Below are 17,067 nucleotides of genomic sequence, written 5' to 3'. Positions count from 1 at the left end.
ATTGTATTTAAAGAAAATAAAAAATAAAACAAGATTGAGTTGTTTCTTGTCTTTCTTCATCATTTCTTACTTTGTTTCCTCATACACACCCACATTGTTGGGAAAAATGAACTACATTTCCTCCATCCACCTGGCTGTCAGTATCGTATCGTAAATTCGTGAGCCTGGTTTGATAGCTCAGGGCTTATGCCCTTTTCCATCCATAGGAAATAGTTGGAGGGAGGAGAGAGGAGATGGTGGAGGAGCCCCGTTGGTGTTGAGGCATCGTGGCCCATGCCCGGCCAGTTGAGGAGTTTTTTTGTTTGTTTTTTTGTTTTATATATATATATATATGTGTATATATATATACACATATATATATACATATATACATATACATATACATACACATATACATACATATATGTATATACATACATATATACACACATATATACATACACACACACACACACATACATTTTTCCTTTTTTTTTCCTTCCTTCCTTTTCCTCATAACAAATAAAATATAATGAAATATGGATAAAACAAAATGGAGAGAAAAATAAATTAAAGAAATAAAAAATAAATAAAGAAAAAAATAAAGAAAAATAAATAAATAAATAAATGAACAAATAAATAAATAAGGAAATAAAGAAAGAAAACTTTAAAAAGATGTAAATATTGGATAATAACCTCATTGTATCTCAGGTTTCATTATGGGCTTTATGGTGTGAGTGTGTGTGTGTGTGTGCGCATGTGAGGGTGCGCGTATACTGTTAAACCACGCCCCCACCGGCAGACTCGATGACGTCACTGGATCGACAGTGATGGGAACTCGGGCGAGCACTGGTGAGTTTCTCCTCAAACCAATAATAACCTCTCGTTTTCTTCTTTGTCACTTGAACAGGGAAGTAGGCAGGGCTCCGCAGACACGCACCACAACCCACAACCTCGACTGGTTGTCTGCTGTTGAGTGAGTGTAACGTTAAAGCCCCGTACGGTGTCGGTTTAGGGTTTAACTGCCGAGGTTATCATCTCGTTAACGGACGTTGTGAGTAACTTAACCGTTGTTAACCGTTGGTAACCGTGGTTACCGTTTGAATGTACAGATAACGTCAGTTCGTTGTAAGCTAGCTAGCTGCTGTTTGATAGCAGTATCTTGGGATGTGTTGCTTTTCAAGTCATGTTATCAACACAGCATGTGAAGGGCTGACTGTTTTGGTATTAGCTAGCCCAGCATGCAGGCAGCGAGATAACAACTAGTTTTATAGCAGCATACTCCTTGTTGTTTCATCCTGGATGTTAGTAGCTAAACTGTCCAAAAAGACAACAACATGTCAGCACGTGTTATCTTGATTTGTTAGTATGCAGCTTTTATCACGGTTCTCTGCAGTCACGTTTAGCCCTCTAAACACGGGGATTTGTGTGGAGGATTTGACTAATATCATTATAGTTTGTTGTGAGTCAGGCCAAGTCTGGCAGCTATAGTGGCCAGCTGATATTAATACAACGTGCTGTCAACTCTTCAGTGTTGTTTTTATGTCAGGGGTGATGCTCATAATAGATAGATAGATAGATAGATAGATAGATAGATAGATAGATAGTAACTTTATTGATCCTGAGGGAAATTCAAGTTTCCAGCATCACAGTTCCATAGTGCAAAAACATGTTCGTAAAAAGGAAGTAAAAAAGTTAGTAGTGCAAAGTACAACGTACAAAACAAAATATACCAGATATAAAAATACAAGGAGATGAAGAAAACTGTTAAAACTGAATATAGTGCAGGGTAACAGCTGTGATACAGGACTAAAAGAGAATATAGTGCAGAAGAGACTGTTAAAAATGAGTATAGTGCTTTATTATCTGTCCTATAATGTAACCTTTCATAGCTGTTAATGTTTTTAATTCAGACATTTGATTTGTCTCTTGAGCCTGCAGGCTTAGTTAGTTAAGGGTGGAAATAAAGAAGTAGGTTATGAAATCAGTGAAGAAGAAAAAAAGAAGTACTTCCTGATTTGGCTCATTGTTACCACATTAAATGAGTCACAAAGAAATTCTAAGTTTGTTATCGCTCAAATGTGCTGCTCCTTCCTAATCTTTGAATGTTGGATGATGGAGGAAGTAAAGGATCAGTACCACTGGTTTTTCCTGTTATAACCCATCTAGTAAAATACATACTTTACATTACAGCAGACTATTTTCAAACAATAATGCTATGTTTTAAGGATTTAATCTTTTATTTCCTGTATTTCCAGTATGCACAACAATTACAGGGAAGCAGCCGTTGGGAAAAAAATATTGTTCTCAGGCTTCCTCCAACATTGCAACAACAAAATGTAAAAAAAATAAAGAGCATACAAGTTAAGAATATCCATTATATACTGTAAGACATAACACATAAAATAGTTCAGAGGTTAAATATAGAAGTAAAATATAATATATAGAGAATGTAATACTGTGGTTTCAGGCATCCATTATAGGGCTGCAGCTAACAATTATTTTGTTATTGATTAATCTGTTGATTATTTTCTTGATTAATTGCTTAGTCTATACATTTCTATCCCAGTTCTCCAGAGCTATTCAGTTTACAATCCTGGAAGATTAAAGAAACCAGCAAATAATTTGTGAAGCTGGTATCAGATAATTTGAGTATGTTTTTTTTTAAAATGACTTAAAGGACCAGTGTGTAACAAATAGGGGGATCTATTGGCAGAAATGGAATATAATATTAATAAGAATGTTTTCTTTAGTGTATAATCACCTGATAAGAATCGTTTTGTTTTCGTTATCTTTCTATCTACATGGGGAGCGGGCCCTCTTCACGGAGTCTGCCATGTTGTACCACCATATGCAGTAGCCTTGAACGGACAAACCAAACACTGTTAACTTTCCTGCTTGGGCTGGAGTCGATAATGTTACTTGCTCCAATCACCGCTCCTCTCTCTCTCTTGCTTCACCACTCACTTCCTACATGCACACACACTTGAAGCATTGGCTCTGCTCCAAATGTCTCTACAGAGGGTCATTTGGGTTTTCGCGTCGGCGACCGTAACTCTACAAAACGCTTGGCACACGGGAGAGTTCAGTTGGTTGCAATCTCCTCACCTCACTGCCAGATCCTACACACTGGACCTTTAAAACAATAAATTGCAATCGATTAATCAACTAACCGTTGCAGCTCCAGGTAAATCAGTCAATTTATTTATTCATTTTGATTAATCAGTTGAAAAAAACAGGAGCAGTGTATTTTGTGTCTTTTTAAATATCCGAAATGGTGAACTATGCCAAGTGATGTTGGCAAATGTCTTGTTTGTCTGACCAACCTTCCAAAACCAAAGATAATACTTTACAATTTTATAAAATGGAGAAAATCCTCACATTTGCGAGGCTAAAAACAGTGAATTTTTGGATCTTTTGCTTGCAAAAGTACTGAAATGATGAATTGTTATCAACATTGTTGACGATTCATTTTCTGTCCTGTCTATCATCTAATTGATTAATCACCTAATCATTTAAACACCATTCTTTTTATTTATTCTTGGTATGAGAACTTGTCGCTTACACAACGACCAATGTCAGTGCAGATGTTTCAAATCAGACACTGCACTGCTTCACATAAACTGCACCGATTATATAGGGATATTTAGGGTGCTGCCCGCCATGAGCAAAAGTCCATTGAATTCACATATGACTGAAGGACTCACAAACTTTATTCTATTAATTAATTTACTCTATTAATCATCGGCAACAGTCCTCTGCGATCTTCAATAGGCTGCTAACTGATTGTCATAACATACAAAAATAAATGGAAATCAATAGCATCCTGCAACTGACTAAAAAATGTATCCAAAGCACTAAAACGGTAAAACATGCGTGCAACACAGGTCAGCAGAAATGTAAAGTTAAACAGGGTTTGTAGTTATGGAACTAAAACTTTTCCTTTTATTGTTGTTGTTGTTGTATGTAAGCAGAACCTCCACCTCCGCCTGGAGACAACGGTAGAGTCCCGTTAGGTAGGGTACAGTCTGTGTTTGTTTTCGTGATGGTCGATTTAACATGAAAAGAACATTGGTACATTTTTTTTTTTTTACTGTTTTTTCTTTTTGTCTGCTTTTTAGGAAAAATGACAAACAAAATCCCCCTCTCTCGCTCTGAGGTGTTTGGGGAGCTGAGGAAGGAGCTGCATGAAGATGAAGAGTTCCATCAGTCCGACGTTCACGTCTTCATCATCATGGGTGCATCGGTGAGAGCAGGGGAGGGGAGTCGCAATCTAGACAGTCATTTATATAAATAAGGTGTAAGAATTGGAACTGATAATGCAGTGTACATTTGAGAATTTTAATGAATGGTCTTGATCACAAAATTTACTACGTGATTCAGAAAAGAATGAATCTATTCGGAGCAGCCAGGAACATGTAACTTTTCTCTGTGTTATTTTTGGCACATTTACAGCACAGGCCGTTAAGGCAAGAATTGTTGGCCATAATTACTAAGAAAGTGTGTTGAAATCTTTAAAAGTACTGCAATAATTGCACACGATGTGTGTGATTAAGGAAATGTCGAAACCGATTTCTCCAAGCTTATGCAAACAAGCAGTCATCCGAGCTTTCAAAAGGTTGAAATTGAGGCAATGAAAACCTCAAGGTTCCTCTTTGCTTATTTCAATAGTGTGTGTGATACATCTGACTGGGTATCATTCAAAAACCAGCATCAATGTAATACCTGAGTTTTGGTCCCATAATAAAAATATTCTTTCTAAAACCTTGCTTTGCTTAGCATAAACATATTTCTTGCAGAAACATTTTTTGTTTTCATTTAATGAATTAAATCAAACACACCCCTCAAATGCATCATTGATTACTTATTGTATTAATACAGACAGTTGTATAACAACCTTACTCAAATTGAATTAAAAAAATACGTTGGTAAATTCAACAACACTTTTATTTAAATTCTGCAAAACAGGATTTGATTGTTTGTAACACTCACTGTCACAGACTCAGTTTGGTTGTTATTTGAAGATTATTGGCGTTTAATGCACATGCCTAATCATAATGAAAGTTAATTTTGTTTCATTGCTAAAATAAATTAAATAAGTTGTTCAATAATGTGATAAGAAATGTCTCCCTTTCACTGTTTTACTATTTCCTCATACTCGTCAGGTGTCGAATTCAGGAACTAAAACCATTTACGGGTTTCTGAAACTATTTAGACTTGTTTCCTCATTTCTCTGTTACACAATCTTTGTCTCTTTTCCTTCTTCATCTCTACCAGGGCTTCAGTCTGTCCAGATATGTCATTTTCTCATTCATTTGTTTCTATCATTTAAATTAGACACGCGTAACACGATTGTAAATGGAAAAAAAATACAGAAACATGTTTGTATCTATGAGAAAATGTAAACTGCTTTGCTTTCGCTGCTCAAACTGTATTTTCTACAAAATAATTTTTCAAAAGAACCATTTTCAGATCTTTTTTTGTTGCCATTGCATGCGAAAAAAGATAATTTTTTTCAGTTTTTAGAACATCTAGTCAAGTTACAGTCAGTCATTGGCTGTGTCCTTTTTTCTCTTTCACTGTTTGCTCAGTTGGGAGAAGAGAGTGTCGCGGTGTCGCTGATTTTTGCAGTGTCACTGACAGTCAGCGTTTTTCTTTCAGTGTGTAACACTGGCAGGTCAGGGGAAGGGCTGGGCTGTGTGCAGTCTCGCTCTGGTTGTACTTGTTTAGTGTAGATATGTGTGTTGCTGCAACAGTTTTAAAAGGCTGCACTGCAAGCTAGTTTTTCATGTTTATCTCCAAGTGATTACATACAGTCACACCATATTTTCAAACATTTACTCACTGCTACTAATTCAATAGTTATAGCTGTTCAGCTTCATGATGATATGAAAGGTGTATTCAACAGGTTTGTCCTTTGCTTATGTTGTAGGACGTTGCACATACAAATGAATGGCCAACTTCTTAACCTAAGTGTGACATTAAAGACACTTTAAACAAAGATGCAGGGTTATAAGTTGAGTTGAGTTCCTACCAAGCTGAGGAATAGAGTCAGATTTTGATTTAGGCCAACCATATGCTTTTATGGGAATTACTTTTAATTAAGTTGACTTCTAATGTCCAGTCCTGTCCTTGTATTGATTGGAGGTTTCCCTCAGGTCGTCTCTGATTTCTAAGCTCCTCTTGTGTCATAGCTAGTAGTAGTAGTAGCAACAGGTTCTTCAACATGACTTGGCAGCACGACCGTCTTTTGTTTCCACACTGTCTGTTGGTGGTTTGCACTTGCTCTCAGTGGAATTACTACGGTTGCGCAATTCTTAAATAAGCCAAAGCAGCCTACTTACCTGTTGCCAGACGTTGTGACCTGTAGTGCTGCAGCATCTTGGGTCACGGAAAATAATTACCACTCTAGCAAAGTACACTTGTTAGATAAGCTGCACAGTAACTCCAAAACACAGCATCAACACTTAATGATTATGTTTGAGACCTACATTTATAAAGTGAAATCATATTTCTGATTGTGTGTTTGCACCTGTAGGGGGATCTGGCTAAGAAGAAAATCTACCCGACTCTATGGTGAGTGAACCTCTGACCCCGGTGAAAGAGTCCGAGGAAAGATACTCCTCTAATCTGGATTTGAGCTGCTGAAGTTTGAACCATATGTTTCTCTGTTCTCTCCCAGGTGGTTGTACAGAGACGGCCTCCTCCCTGAGCAGACGTATTTTGTGGGATTTGCTCGCTCTGACTTGACAGTTGATGCCATTCGGACTTCTTGCCTGCAATATCTGAAGGTAAAACTGGTCCATAGTTAATTGCGATTAATCACAAATTAATCACACATTTTTTATCTGTTCAAAATGTACCTTAAAGGTAGATTTGTCTTGTATTTAATACTATTATCAACATGGGAGTGGGCAAATATGCTTGCTTTATGCAAATGTATTTATATATTTATTATTGGAAATCAATTAACAACATAAAACAATGACAAATATTGCCCAGAAACCCTCACAGGTACTACATTTAGCATAACAAATATGCTTAAATCATAACATGGCAAACTGCAGCGCAACAGGCAACAACAGCTGTCAGTGTGTCAGTGTACTGACTTGACTATGATTTGCCCCAAACTGCATGTGACTATCATAAAGTGGGCATGTCTGTAAAGGGGAGGCTCGTGGGTACCCATAGAACCCATTTTCATTCACATATCTTGAGGTCAGAGGTCAAGGGACCCCTTTGAAAATGGCCATGAGTTTTTCCTCACCAAAATTTTGCGTAAGTTTGGAGCGTTATTTGCGACAAGCTAGTATGACATGGTTGGTACCAATGGGTTCCTTAGGTTTTTTTAGTTTAATATGATGCCAGTATCGTCACTCCAGCTTTAAAACTGAGCCCGCTACAACCTCCGAAAGATAAATTCCGTTAGTGCATTAAAGAAATTAGTGGCATTAAAACAATTATCACATTAACTTTGACAGCCCTAATTATTATTATTATAAGCAGAAAATGGAAATACTTTAGTAAAATACAAGTACTTCAATTGATTGTACTTAAGTACAGTACTTGAGTTAATGTATTTAGTAACTTTCCACCAGTGGGGTGGGACCATGGCTGACATCATATAAACAGCCACCAAAATGTCACATTATCATTATGTCACTTTTTTTTTTTTTTTAAAGCATCTCCATTAACTGAAAAAACAGTCATCAGCAAGTCCTCCTGATGGCTTATGTGACACAATAATCACTCTTACAACAATTAAATTGAATTACAAGTTCCCCATAAATGTCAAGCCAGGAAAATACAGCCTTGCACTTAGAGCCAGCCCCTCTCTTACAAAACCATTAGTCTTCACATTAGTGTAAATACCTCCTGTGTTTGCCTTCTTACTGCTCTTATGAATACAGAAAAGCTGATTTTTTTCCATGTAGACTTCTGGTATATTCCTGAAAAGCAATTTCATCATAAAGCAGAAATATGCAGCACTTCCAATACTCCCAAAGTTTAGTGTAGGCTCCAAGTTCATCCAACTTGTTGGCGTGCAATCTCACATTTCCCGTGATAAACCATGGGATGCTTGAGTATTCTGTTTCTTTTTCTTACATTTAGCATAACAAATATGCTTAAATCATAACATGGCAAACTGCATTCCCACAGGCAACAACAGGTGTCAGTGTGTCAGTGTGCTGACTTTACTATGACTTGCCCATAATTGCATGTGATTATCATAAAGTGGGCATGTCCGTAAAGGGGAGACTCGTGGGTAACCATAGAACCCATTTTCATCCACATATCTTGAGGTCAGAGGTCAAGGCACAACTTTGAAGCATTATTTAACCTCCTTTGGGACAAGCTATGTCATGGTTGGTACCAATAGATTTCTTAAGTTTTCTAGTTTCATATGATGCCAGTATTCAGTCTAGCTTTAAAATTGAGCCCGCTACAACCTAAAAAATCCCAGGTTGCCTAAATGCATTAAAGAAATGAGTGGCTTTCAAACGAATTTGCATTAACGCGCTACCCCATTAACTTTTGACAGCCCTAAAAAAAAATATGCAAACACTATGTAAATAAAAAACTTTCAAAGCAAGAAAATAATGTGTGCAGGTCCATCTTCCATTCCTCCCTCCCATCCCCTCCGCTCCTCTTCCTCTCTCCATTGGCTTAACCCTTAAAGCGATGATGAACCTACAGAGAATTATCACCTTAATCTGCAGCTCCACTCAGCTTTACAGCGCTTTAGTGACTTTAAGCTCATTGTTTAGCTGTCCAGCCCACAACTTCACTGTTTTGGTTCACTCTCGCCACTCTCATAGCGTCATTTTCGGCCAGAGCATGCAGCTGTTTTCAGCGAAAAAGGTCTAAAAACCCTCTAGCAAATTTGCCATGTGAACTTAAAAGGTGATGATATGTCAGTGTTGTGTTTACAGCTTGTTTCTGCTGCCACCAAGTGGCCATCAGCTCTTAGTGGGGTTATACAGTATAATCAGCCCATTTAGACCACAAGTCTTTTTAGAAACACAATAAATCTTTCCATTGCATGTATTTCATTTATCTTCCATTTCTCAGTTCCTGGTGTTTTTTTTCACTGCATTTTTAAACTTCCTTATTAAATCCATTTCTTGTGTGTGACTCCAGGTGACAGATAAAGATGTAGAGCGGTTGGAAGCCTTCTTCAGCAGGAACACGTATATCAGCGGGAAATACACAGAGCAGAGTTCCTTCTCCAAACTCGACAAGCACATCCTGTCTCTTCCCGGAGGACCCGAGGCAAACCGTCTCTTCTACCTGGCGCTGCCACCCACCGTCTACCACGATGTTACCAAGAACATCAAGCACGGCTGTATGAGCACCAAGTCAGTACACTTCTCTTACTTACTGTTGCTTTGTCACACTGTTTACTTGTCGTTTTGCTAGCAGATGTACAGTGTGCCAAAATCTCATCCTTTTTTTATATAAAGCTTTGTTGTTTTACTGCATTTTAGTGCATACAAAACAATCCCTCCAATAAAATGTGATTATAGATTTTACATCACATAAGACAGCACTAGTACCATGGTTCAGAGTTGTGTATTTGGGTGTCTGTCTTGCAACATAACCAGCATCAATGGAAATGCTGGGTGCTTCCATAGGTGCAGACATACACTGGTGTTTCTGTTATTTCATCCACTCCATTTATATCAATGAGGGTAAGCTGAATAAGAGAAACACCTCTCTGTATAATGCATTACAGTTAAACAGCACCATAACCTATCAATCAAAGTGGACTTGACCTGTTCCTTTTCTTCTCTGTGTGTGTGTGCATGTATGTTGTGTAGAGGCTGGAACAGGGTGATCGTAGAGAAGCCGTTTGGACGCGACCTTCAGAGCTCTGAAGAGCTGTCCACTCACCTCTCCTCCCTCTTCACTGAAGAACAAATCTACCGTATAGATCACTACCTGGGCAAGGAAATGGTGCAGAACCTCATGGTGCTCAGGTGAGAAAACCATCTTCACATATGGTTGCTTATTTTACATCCATTGATTTATTAGATAGGATATTGTCAAATGTTTGCTGGTGAACATGTGTAGAGGCACAGAGTCTCAGAGAGCCTGGCTGACCTGACTTTACAGTCAACAGTAAATGAGATACACCCACTAATAGGTTAAATAATAACAACATCCAATAGAATGAATACAAAAATATACTGGGTCAGATATGTCGGATTGTGGAAATCATTTGGGAGAATGAGGTAAATGTAACTATATCACCAAAAGTATGGAAGACTATAAGCTGTAATACATGGAAAAGAAGTTCATCATGTTGAAGAGAGTAGTCTTTGAAAATCAAGTTACGATTTTTTAAAAACACGTATTATTCACCAACATATTCTAATGAGGTTACATGAAATTATTGGCGAAGATGTGGGGAGAGCAACGCCAATAAAACCCATATATTCTTTTCCTGGCCGGTGTTGCATTAATATTGGACAGAATCAAGTAAAATCATGGATACCCACGTGTCCAGGAAAACCTGGAAAACAGCTGACTAATTTTCTTTTTTTTTACTGTGTTACCTGATGCATCTTGTTTTTTGCACTATTCCCTTTGCTGCTGTACACTGCAAATTCCCCCACTGCGGGACTCATAAAGGAATATCATATCTTATCTTATCTTACATTATCCTTCAGATATAAATATAAGTCACTGCTGGCTGGTAACTGTGGTAGTTTTTTTTATTATTTTATGATCAATTTGCCATAATTACTAAGCACTTAAGTAATGATTTCATAGATAAGTCATAGCCATAAACTGCACATCTTTTAAACCAGACTTCCACAGAGAGGAACATATTAGTGTATGCTGTGAAAATAATCCCTAGAAAAGAGTGGAAAACCTGCTCATTTAAGTGCACACTCTTTTTGGAGCCAGAGCAATCACTACTGGGCACAACACCCCAGTTTGTTAAGAGAGCAGCTGATCTTTGGAATGATAAGAGTAGAAGCACTTAAGCAGATAACAAAAAAAAAGGTTGAATACAACTGCACCACAAATAGTCAATTTGCAAAATGGAGAAGATAAATCATATGAATTTAGTTAACTTGTTTGAAATACGATGAAAGAAGATACACTAAAACTAATATTATACAATGAAAATTGTACAACATGCACAGACATTTCAGCACACACATGTCCTAGTATATCTCAGAATATGGAGGATATACCTAAGCTAAAACTACCTTTTTATTATATTTTATTTCTTTTCCATTTTCCCCTAAAGGTGCAGGGGCGGGGATAGATTATTGTGATTTTGTTTGTTTGATTTCTTGGGAAGTAATTCTTGTAGTGGGTTACAACTATCACATAAAAAGCCTATTGCGTCCTGATGAATAAAACTCAAATCACACAATACTACCAGCACATCTTTCTTCTTAGAGTTGTTGGTATTTCTCACTGAGCTTTGTAATTCTTTGTTTGGGCAAAGAGAATTTTCTTTTTTGATTTATAGGTAAATTGAATTATGCATAACACTTCAGTTTCAGCTGGTTTGTGGTTTAGAAAAGCCTCTTTGAATATCATACAAAGAAAACAGAAATTGGCCTCTAACCAAGAACAAAACAAAAATGTTTTGTTGTTTGTTCATGCATGTTGTCACGAACAGATGTCTTTGCACTGTGTGTGTGTGTGCACGCTGCTCAGCAGAGACTGATATGATGCTCATTGCAGGTTTGGGAACCGAATCTTCGGGCCGATCTGGAACAGGGACAGCGTGGCCTGTGTTGTCCTCACCTTTAAAGAACCATTTGGCACTCAGGGACGAGGAGGCTACTTTGATGATTTTGGCATCATCCGGTGAGTGGAGAAAAAAAAATCCCTGAAGTTTGTCTTTGCACTGTAATATTAAAGTTGAATGCTTTTGTACCCAGGTTTGAAGTGAAGTTGTATAAGAATGAGCAGATAGCAGTAACGGGAGCTTCTATACTTAAACACTGTATTTTTAGTTACTGTATACTGTAACAGTATTCAGAACAGAATTCTTATAAAACTCACCCGTTTAAATCATATTATGGCTCTTCAGAAACCTATGTTTTATCTATAACCATTTTTAACCATATTTTATACAGTCTATGAGCAGTACCTGGACCATATTTGTTGTTGTTTTGTGTTGTTTATTGATTTCCAAATATACATACGTTTGCATAAGGCAAGTATATTCTTCCACTCCCATGTTGATAAGAGTATTAAATACTTGACAAATCTCTCTTTAAGGTACATTTTGAATGGATAAAAAAGTGTGATTAACTATAGACAATTATGCGATTAATCAATATTAATTATTTTAATCGATTGACAGCCTTAATTATGGATATTTGAGTGCTTATAACTATAATTATACAGTGTTATAAGTGGATTATAATGCATAATAAGTATGTTTTATAATGCATTATAGACATGGGCGTCATAGAAAGTTTACAGAAATTTTAATTGAATACACTTAAATGTCCTTATATCTGTGTAGAACTACATCATAGTGTGTTATAAACCATTTATTAAATAAGGGACAATGTACAGCAAGCCGGTCATTGTTGTGAAATAAACCCCGACAGGGCGACGCAAGACTCTAAAAGGATTTATTTCATAACAATGACCTGCTCGCTGTACATTATCCCACTTATTACATGGCTACTTACTTAAGAAATCAATAATTTAACACAAAAATGGTCCTCCAGAGTCTGACATCGGAACTGTGTCCATAGCAACGGCCTGTATAAAGAAATAATAGACCGTTGAATGCCGTGATTGACCAATTAGAATGGAGTATTCAACAAAGCCGTTCAACTGTTTATATACTGCTTATGAATGTTAAATTGGGGGAAGTTAAAGTAAAGTGTTATTTTTTCATCAGTAAATAATCATTAGCAGCTCACTGCGAGGTAAATTACCTTTTAAATGATGGATAGACTTTACCAATTTTAACACATCTATCGGTTATAATTTGAATGAACATGATAACAGCCATCAGCTGTCTTTTTTCTGACCACCTGTTCCTTTTGTCCTGATCAGCGATGTCATGCAGAACCACTTGCTCCAGATACTCTGCCTGGTTGCCATGGAGAAACCAGCTTCCACCAGCTCTGATGATGTCAGGGATGAAAAGGTACAAAATCGTTTCCCAGAGTCCCCCGACAATCTCAACGCCTCCTCACTATTAACTACTACTAATTACTACACCAACACTACTACAAATATGGAGAGATATGGTTTGTTTCTAATGAATGGTATCTGTTCTCTTGTGTTCCCGCTTGTAGGTGAAGGTGCTGAAGTGCATCGCTCCAGTGTCCATATCAGATGTGGTGCTGGGTCAGTATGTGGGGGATCCAGAGGGTGAGGGAGACGCCAAACAGGGTTATCTCGATGATCCCACAGTTCCTAAAGGATCAACTCAGGCCACCTTCACCACCGCTGTACTTTATGTGCACAACGAACGCTGGGATGGTAAACACACCGTGCCCTTTACAAAACAAATCCCACTGATCTCCCATTCTCCCATGCTCTTTCATAATGCATTGACATTAAAATGTTTCGCTCCTTAGGTGTTCCTTTCATCCTTCGCTGTGGAAAAGCTCTGAATGAGAGGAAAGCTGAGGTGCGGCTGCAGTTCACAGACGTTCCAGGGGACATTTTTGGAGATCAGTGTCGCAGGAATGAGCTCGTAGTGCGTGTGCAGCCCAACGAGGCAGTCTATGCCAAGATGATGAGCAAGAAACCCGGCGTCTACTTTAGCCCCGAGGAAACCGAGTTGGACCTCACCTACAAGAGTAGATACAAGGCAGGTTCAAGTTGATTTGTTTATGCCTAGAGCAAGTGATATGAATAGCATGACAAAGAAAGATAATAAAGCTATCTATATATCACATCGTCAATTTCTTATCCATATTTTTCCAATAAAAAAGTAACAATGTAAAATTTGTGTTTTGTTTTCAGGATGTGAAGCTTCCAGACGCTTACGAACGTCTCATCCTGGACGTCTTCTGTGGGAGTCAGATGCACTTTGTACGCAGGTCTGTCTTTGTTTTTCACTAATGTTGTCTCATGTTACTACTTGTATACTAAACCTGTCAGTAAACATACCAGTTCTTCACACTAGATGGCGACATAGTGCATCTTTTGTCTGCCTCAGCATTAAGGAAAGGGTTGTACAAACCTTAAAGTGGCAGTAGGCAACAATATTTTGGCATAATTTGGCAAAAATTCCATAATAACCTTTCAGCATATTGTAATTCAAGTGATCTGAGAGAAAACTACACCTCTGCACCTCCTCATGGCTCTGTTTACAGGCTTTAGAAAATCTTGCCCGTGACGGCAGACTTTGACCAATCACAGGGCATTTCAGAGAGAGCGTTCCTATTGGCTGTTCCACAAAAGGAGATGCGCGTTCACGTCTGGTCTCTGCAGATAGTGAAAGCCTCGGTCAATGGCGGAACAACCTACTGGAAAGCTTGCTATTCCAGCATTGGCAGCAACTGCCTACACCTCAAAACAACCCAAAAAAAGAAAGACAGACTTTCAAAAAGACAGTCCAAACTGTTGATGTCGTTAGAAGGTAATGTGTAGCTCGCTGCGGTAGCCTCCTCAGATGTAGCGAGCACGTATGAAGCGCGTGCATATGCCCGTTCTCGTGTGGGGGGAGGGGCTTCGGACAGAGAGGGGAGAGCGGAGAGAGGAGAGAGAGGAGAGAGCAGCTCGAGGGGATGCAGGATTTTGCGTTTTCCGGATTTCTACGCACTGCAGCTTTAACCTACAGCTCTGATGTTATGTCCTCCACCACATGCTGAATTGTTTGTCTTTTGCAGTGATGAACTAAGGGAAGCATGGAGGATCTTCACACCTCTTCTTCATCACATAGACAGAGAGAAGCCCAAACCTATTTCTTACAAATATGGAAGGTAGGAAATGTGATTCTCTATACAATCACCTGGAGGAGTGGTTTAATACTGAGTGTTGATAGTGATTATTTCTCTTTTCTTCTCAGCCGGGGCCCAACAGAAGCAGACGACCTCTCAAAGAAAGTTGGATTCCGCTATGCAGGCACTTACAAATGGGTCAACCCTCACAGACTGTGAATTGTGATGGGAGGAGTAGAGGTAGAATAGTGGGAGGGGTGCAGCAGGGGTAAGTGAGCCATGTCATGTTCCAATACTAGAGTGTCTTTTGAGGAAGGAGGCGTTTCCACTATGTGGATCCAGCATCACAGTAGCAGACCAAGCTATTATTTCTCAGGTATGGCAATTATTCCTTGGAGCCAGTTCATCAGACATTCAAAAAGAAATGTATGCTGTACTGGTGGTACCTTTTTATGTGTCTTCATACGTTCACAGCAACTTTCCATGTTTTATTTGAGAGGTGGGACCAAGTCAGTTTGAGAGGGAACAAAAAATTTGAACCAGGATATTTATGTGAACCAATTAACTGTCTGATGAACTAGCTCCATGTCCCTGTCTCTATTAATTAGGTCTTAATTTGTCAGGATGTTAAATGGAATAACTGATTAACAAGAGCAGAACAACAACAACAACAAAACACTCAGCTGAGTCATGCTCACTCAGTGTAAGCACCGTACCAAAGATGGTAACTGAACACAGCAGAGACGAGGAACAACAGGAATGATTGTTCACCAGTTGTCACTCTTAATAACCTTTATGATTGTAATGCCATTATGCTTTGACTGCTGTTATTAATCACACTTAGTGGAGTTTCATTTTAACAACTTGCGTACTCTCTCTTTGCCTCCTCTTTAAGATAAATAGACTCTGTGGTTTACAAAGGGCAATGCAGGCAGTTTCTCTTCAAAGCATTCATACTGGAATAGTCTCAAGTGTCCTTATGGACAAACAAAACAAGCTCTCTGTCTTGTTTAGTAGCCTCCCCCTGAGCTTCATTCCCTTTTGTTTACATTTGTTTTCAGGTTTTATTGAAGTTGCTGATGTTCCATCCATATTTCGAAATATTCAGACAGCAGCGGTGTCTGCCATAGGTCAACAGTGAATGTCTTTGTAACGACGTATTGAATACTGCTGTTAACTGCACATGCACATATAAAGCTAGCTACATTTCCACTACTTGTAATAAACTAGTTTTGCTTCTCTGTTAACATGTTTCATGTTTTTATTGCTTCAAAGTCACTAAATTATGTTATGATAAATAAAATAAATAGTTTTGACAATTTGAGAAATAAGCTTATTCACTTTCTTGCTGAGAGTTGGATGGAAAAATCAGTACCACTCATATATGTACATTTAATATGAAGCCACCTGGAGCTTAGCTTAGCTTAAAGACCAGAAGAAGGGGGAAACAAATAGCATGTCTCTGTGCAAGATTTAACAAAAATACCATCGCCTCTCAAGCTCACTAATTAACATGATATACATGTATCTTACTTCTTTAGTTTTTTTAAAAACTACAAAGTTAACTGGATTTACTGCCTGTAAATTATATACCTCCACCAACCAGTCAAGATGCATCCATGTCTGTCCAAAATGTCATCAGCTCATCATTTTATCCTATTAGACATTTGTGTGAAATTGGCATAATTAGCATATGAATTCTTGAGTAATGGCAAAAAAAATGTTTTTAGAGGTCACAGTCGCCTTGATCTTTGACCACCAAAATATAATCAGTTCCTCCTTGAATTGTGACATTTGTGCCAAATTTGAATAAATTCCCTCCAGGCGTTCTTGAGAATTTGCTTTCGGGAGAATGGGATGGAACATAATGCCTCCGGCCATGATTATCACGATGTGGAGGTATACAAATGTAATAAAGTAGTCATAGTATAGTATGTCACAAAAGAGTTATGAAAAAGGTCAGAGTACAGTATGCCATAAACATGTCTTAAAGAAATCATAGTATAGTATGTCATAAAAATGTCATAGTAGCCTATGGTATGTCATAAAAAAAATTATAGTATAGGATGCCATTAAAATGTCATAAAAAAGTCAAAGTATAGTGGGTCATAACAATGTCAAAAAAAAAGTCAGAAAAATTATGTAGGCCAACATCATTCCTAGAACATGCACCACTTTTGATGAAAGTTGTTTTAAAGGA

General features: G+C 38.0%; 1 protein-coding gene across 6 annotated transcripts; it reads left to right on the top strand.

The window, feature by feature from the left end:
- The first annotated feature begins 736 nt into the window (after positions 1–736).
- Positions 737–16,114, top strand: LOC119489914 (glucose-6-phosphate 1-dehydrogenase). Of its 6 annotated transcripts, none has more exons than XM_037772942.1 (14): positions 737–831; positions 3,954–3,995; positions 4,101–4,225; positions 6,518–6,555; positions 6,662–6,770; positions 9,121–9,338; positions 9,801–9,959; positions 11,689–11,814; positions 13,027–13,120; positions 13,272–13,458; positions 13,557–13,792; positions 13,948–14,024; positions 14,817–14,909; positions 14,996–16,114. In XM_037772942.1, exons 1-14 carry the CDS (start codon positions 810–812, stop codon positions 15,084–15,086), a joined length of 1,617 nt encoding a protein of 538 aa, XP_037628870.1. In that variant the 5' UTR covers positions 737–809; the 3' UTR covers positions 15,087–16,114. The 6 variants fall into 6 exon arrangements, with proteins under 6 accessions (XP_037628870.1, XP_037628873.1, XP_037628875.1 ...); XM_037772945.1 differs by lacking the exon at positions 737–831 and adding an exon at positions 867–955; XM_037772943.1 differs by lacking the exon at positions 737–831 and adding an exon at positions 883–1,033.
- Positions 16,115–17,067: the final 953 nt, after the last annotated feature.

The sequence above is a fragment of the Sebastes umbrosus genome, chromosome 6, assembly GCF_015220745.1.
Source record: "Sebastes umbrosus isolate fSebUmb1 chromosome 6, fSebUmb1.pri, whole genome shotgun sequence".
Lineage (NCBI taxonomy): Eukaryota > Metazoa > Chordata > Actinopteri > Perciformes > Sebastidae > Sebastes > Sebastes umbrosus.
This window is presented reverse-complemented; position numbering and strand designations above follow the sequence as displayed.

Coding starts and splice junctions, on each gene's coding strand:
- LOC119489914 (XM_037772942.1), top strand. CDS start 810: ATGGGAACTCGGGCGAGCACTG. Junction 3,996..4,100: donor CAACGGTAGAGTCCCGTTAG/GTAGGGTACAGT, acceptor TCTGCTTTTTAG/GAAAAATGACAAACAAAATC. Junction 9,960..11,688: donor CAGAACCTCATGGTGCTCAG/GTGAGAAAACCA, acceptor TGCTCATTGCAG/GTTTGGGAACCGAATCTTCG.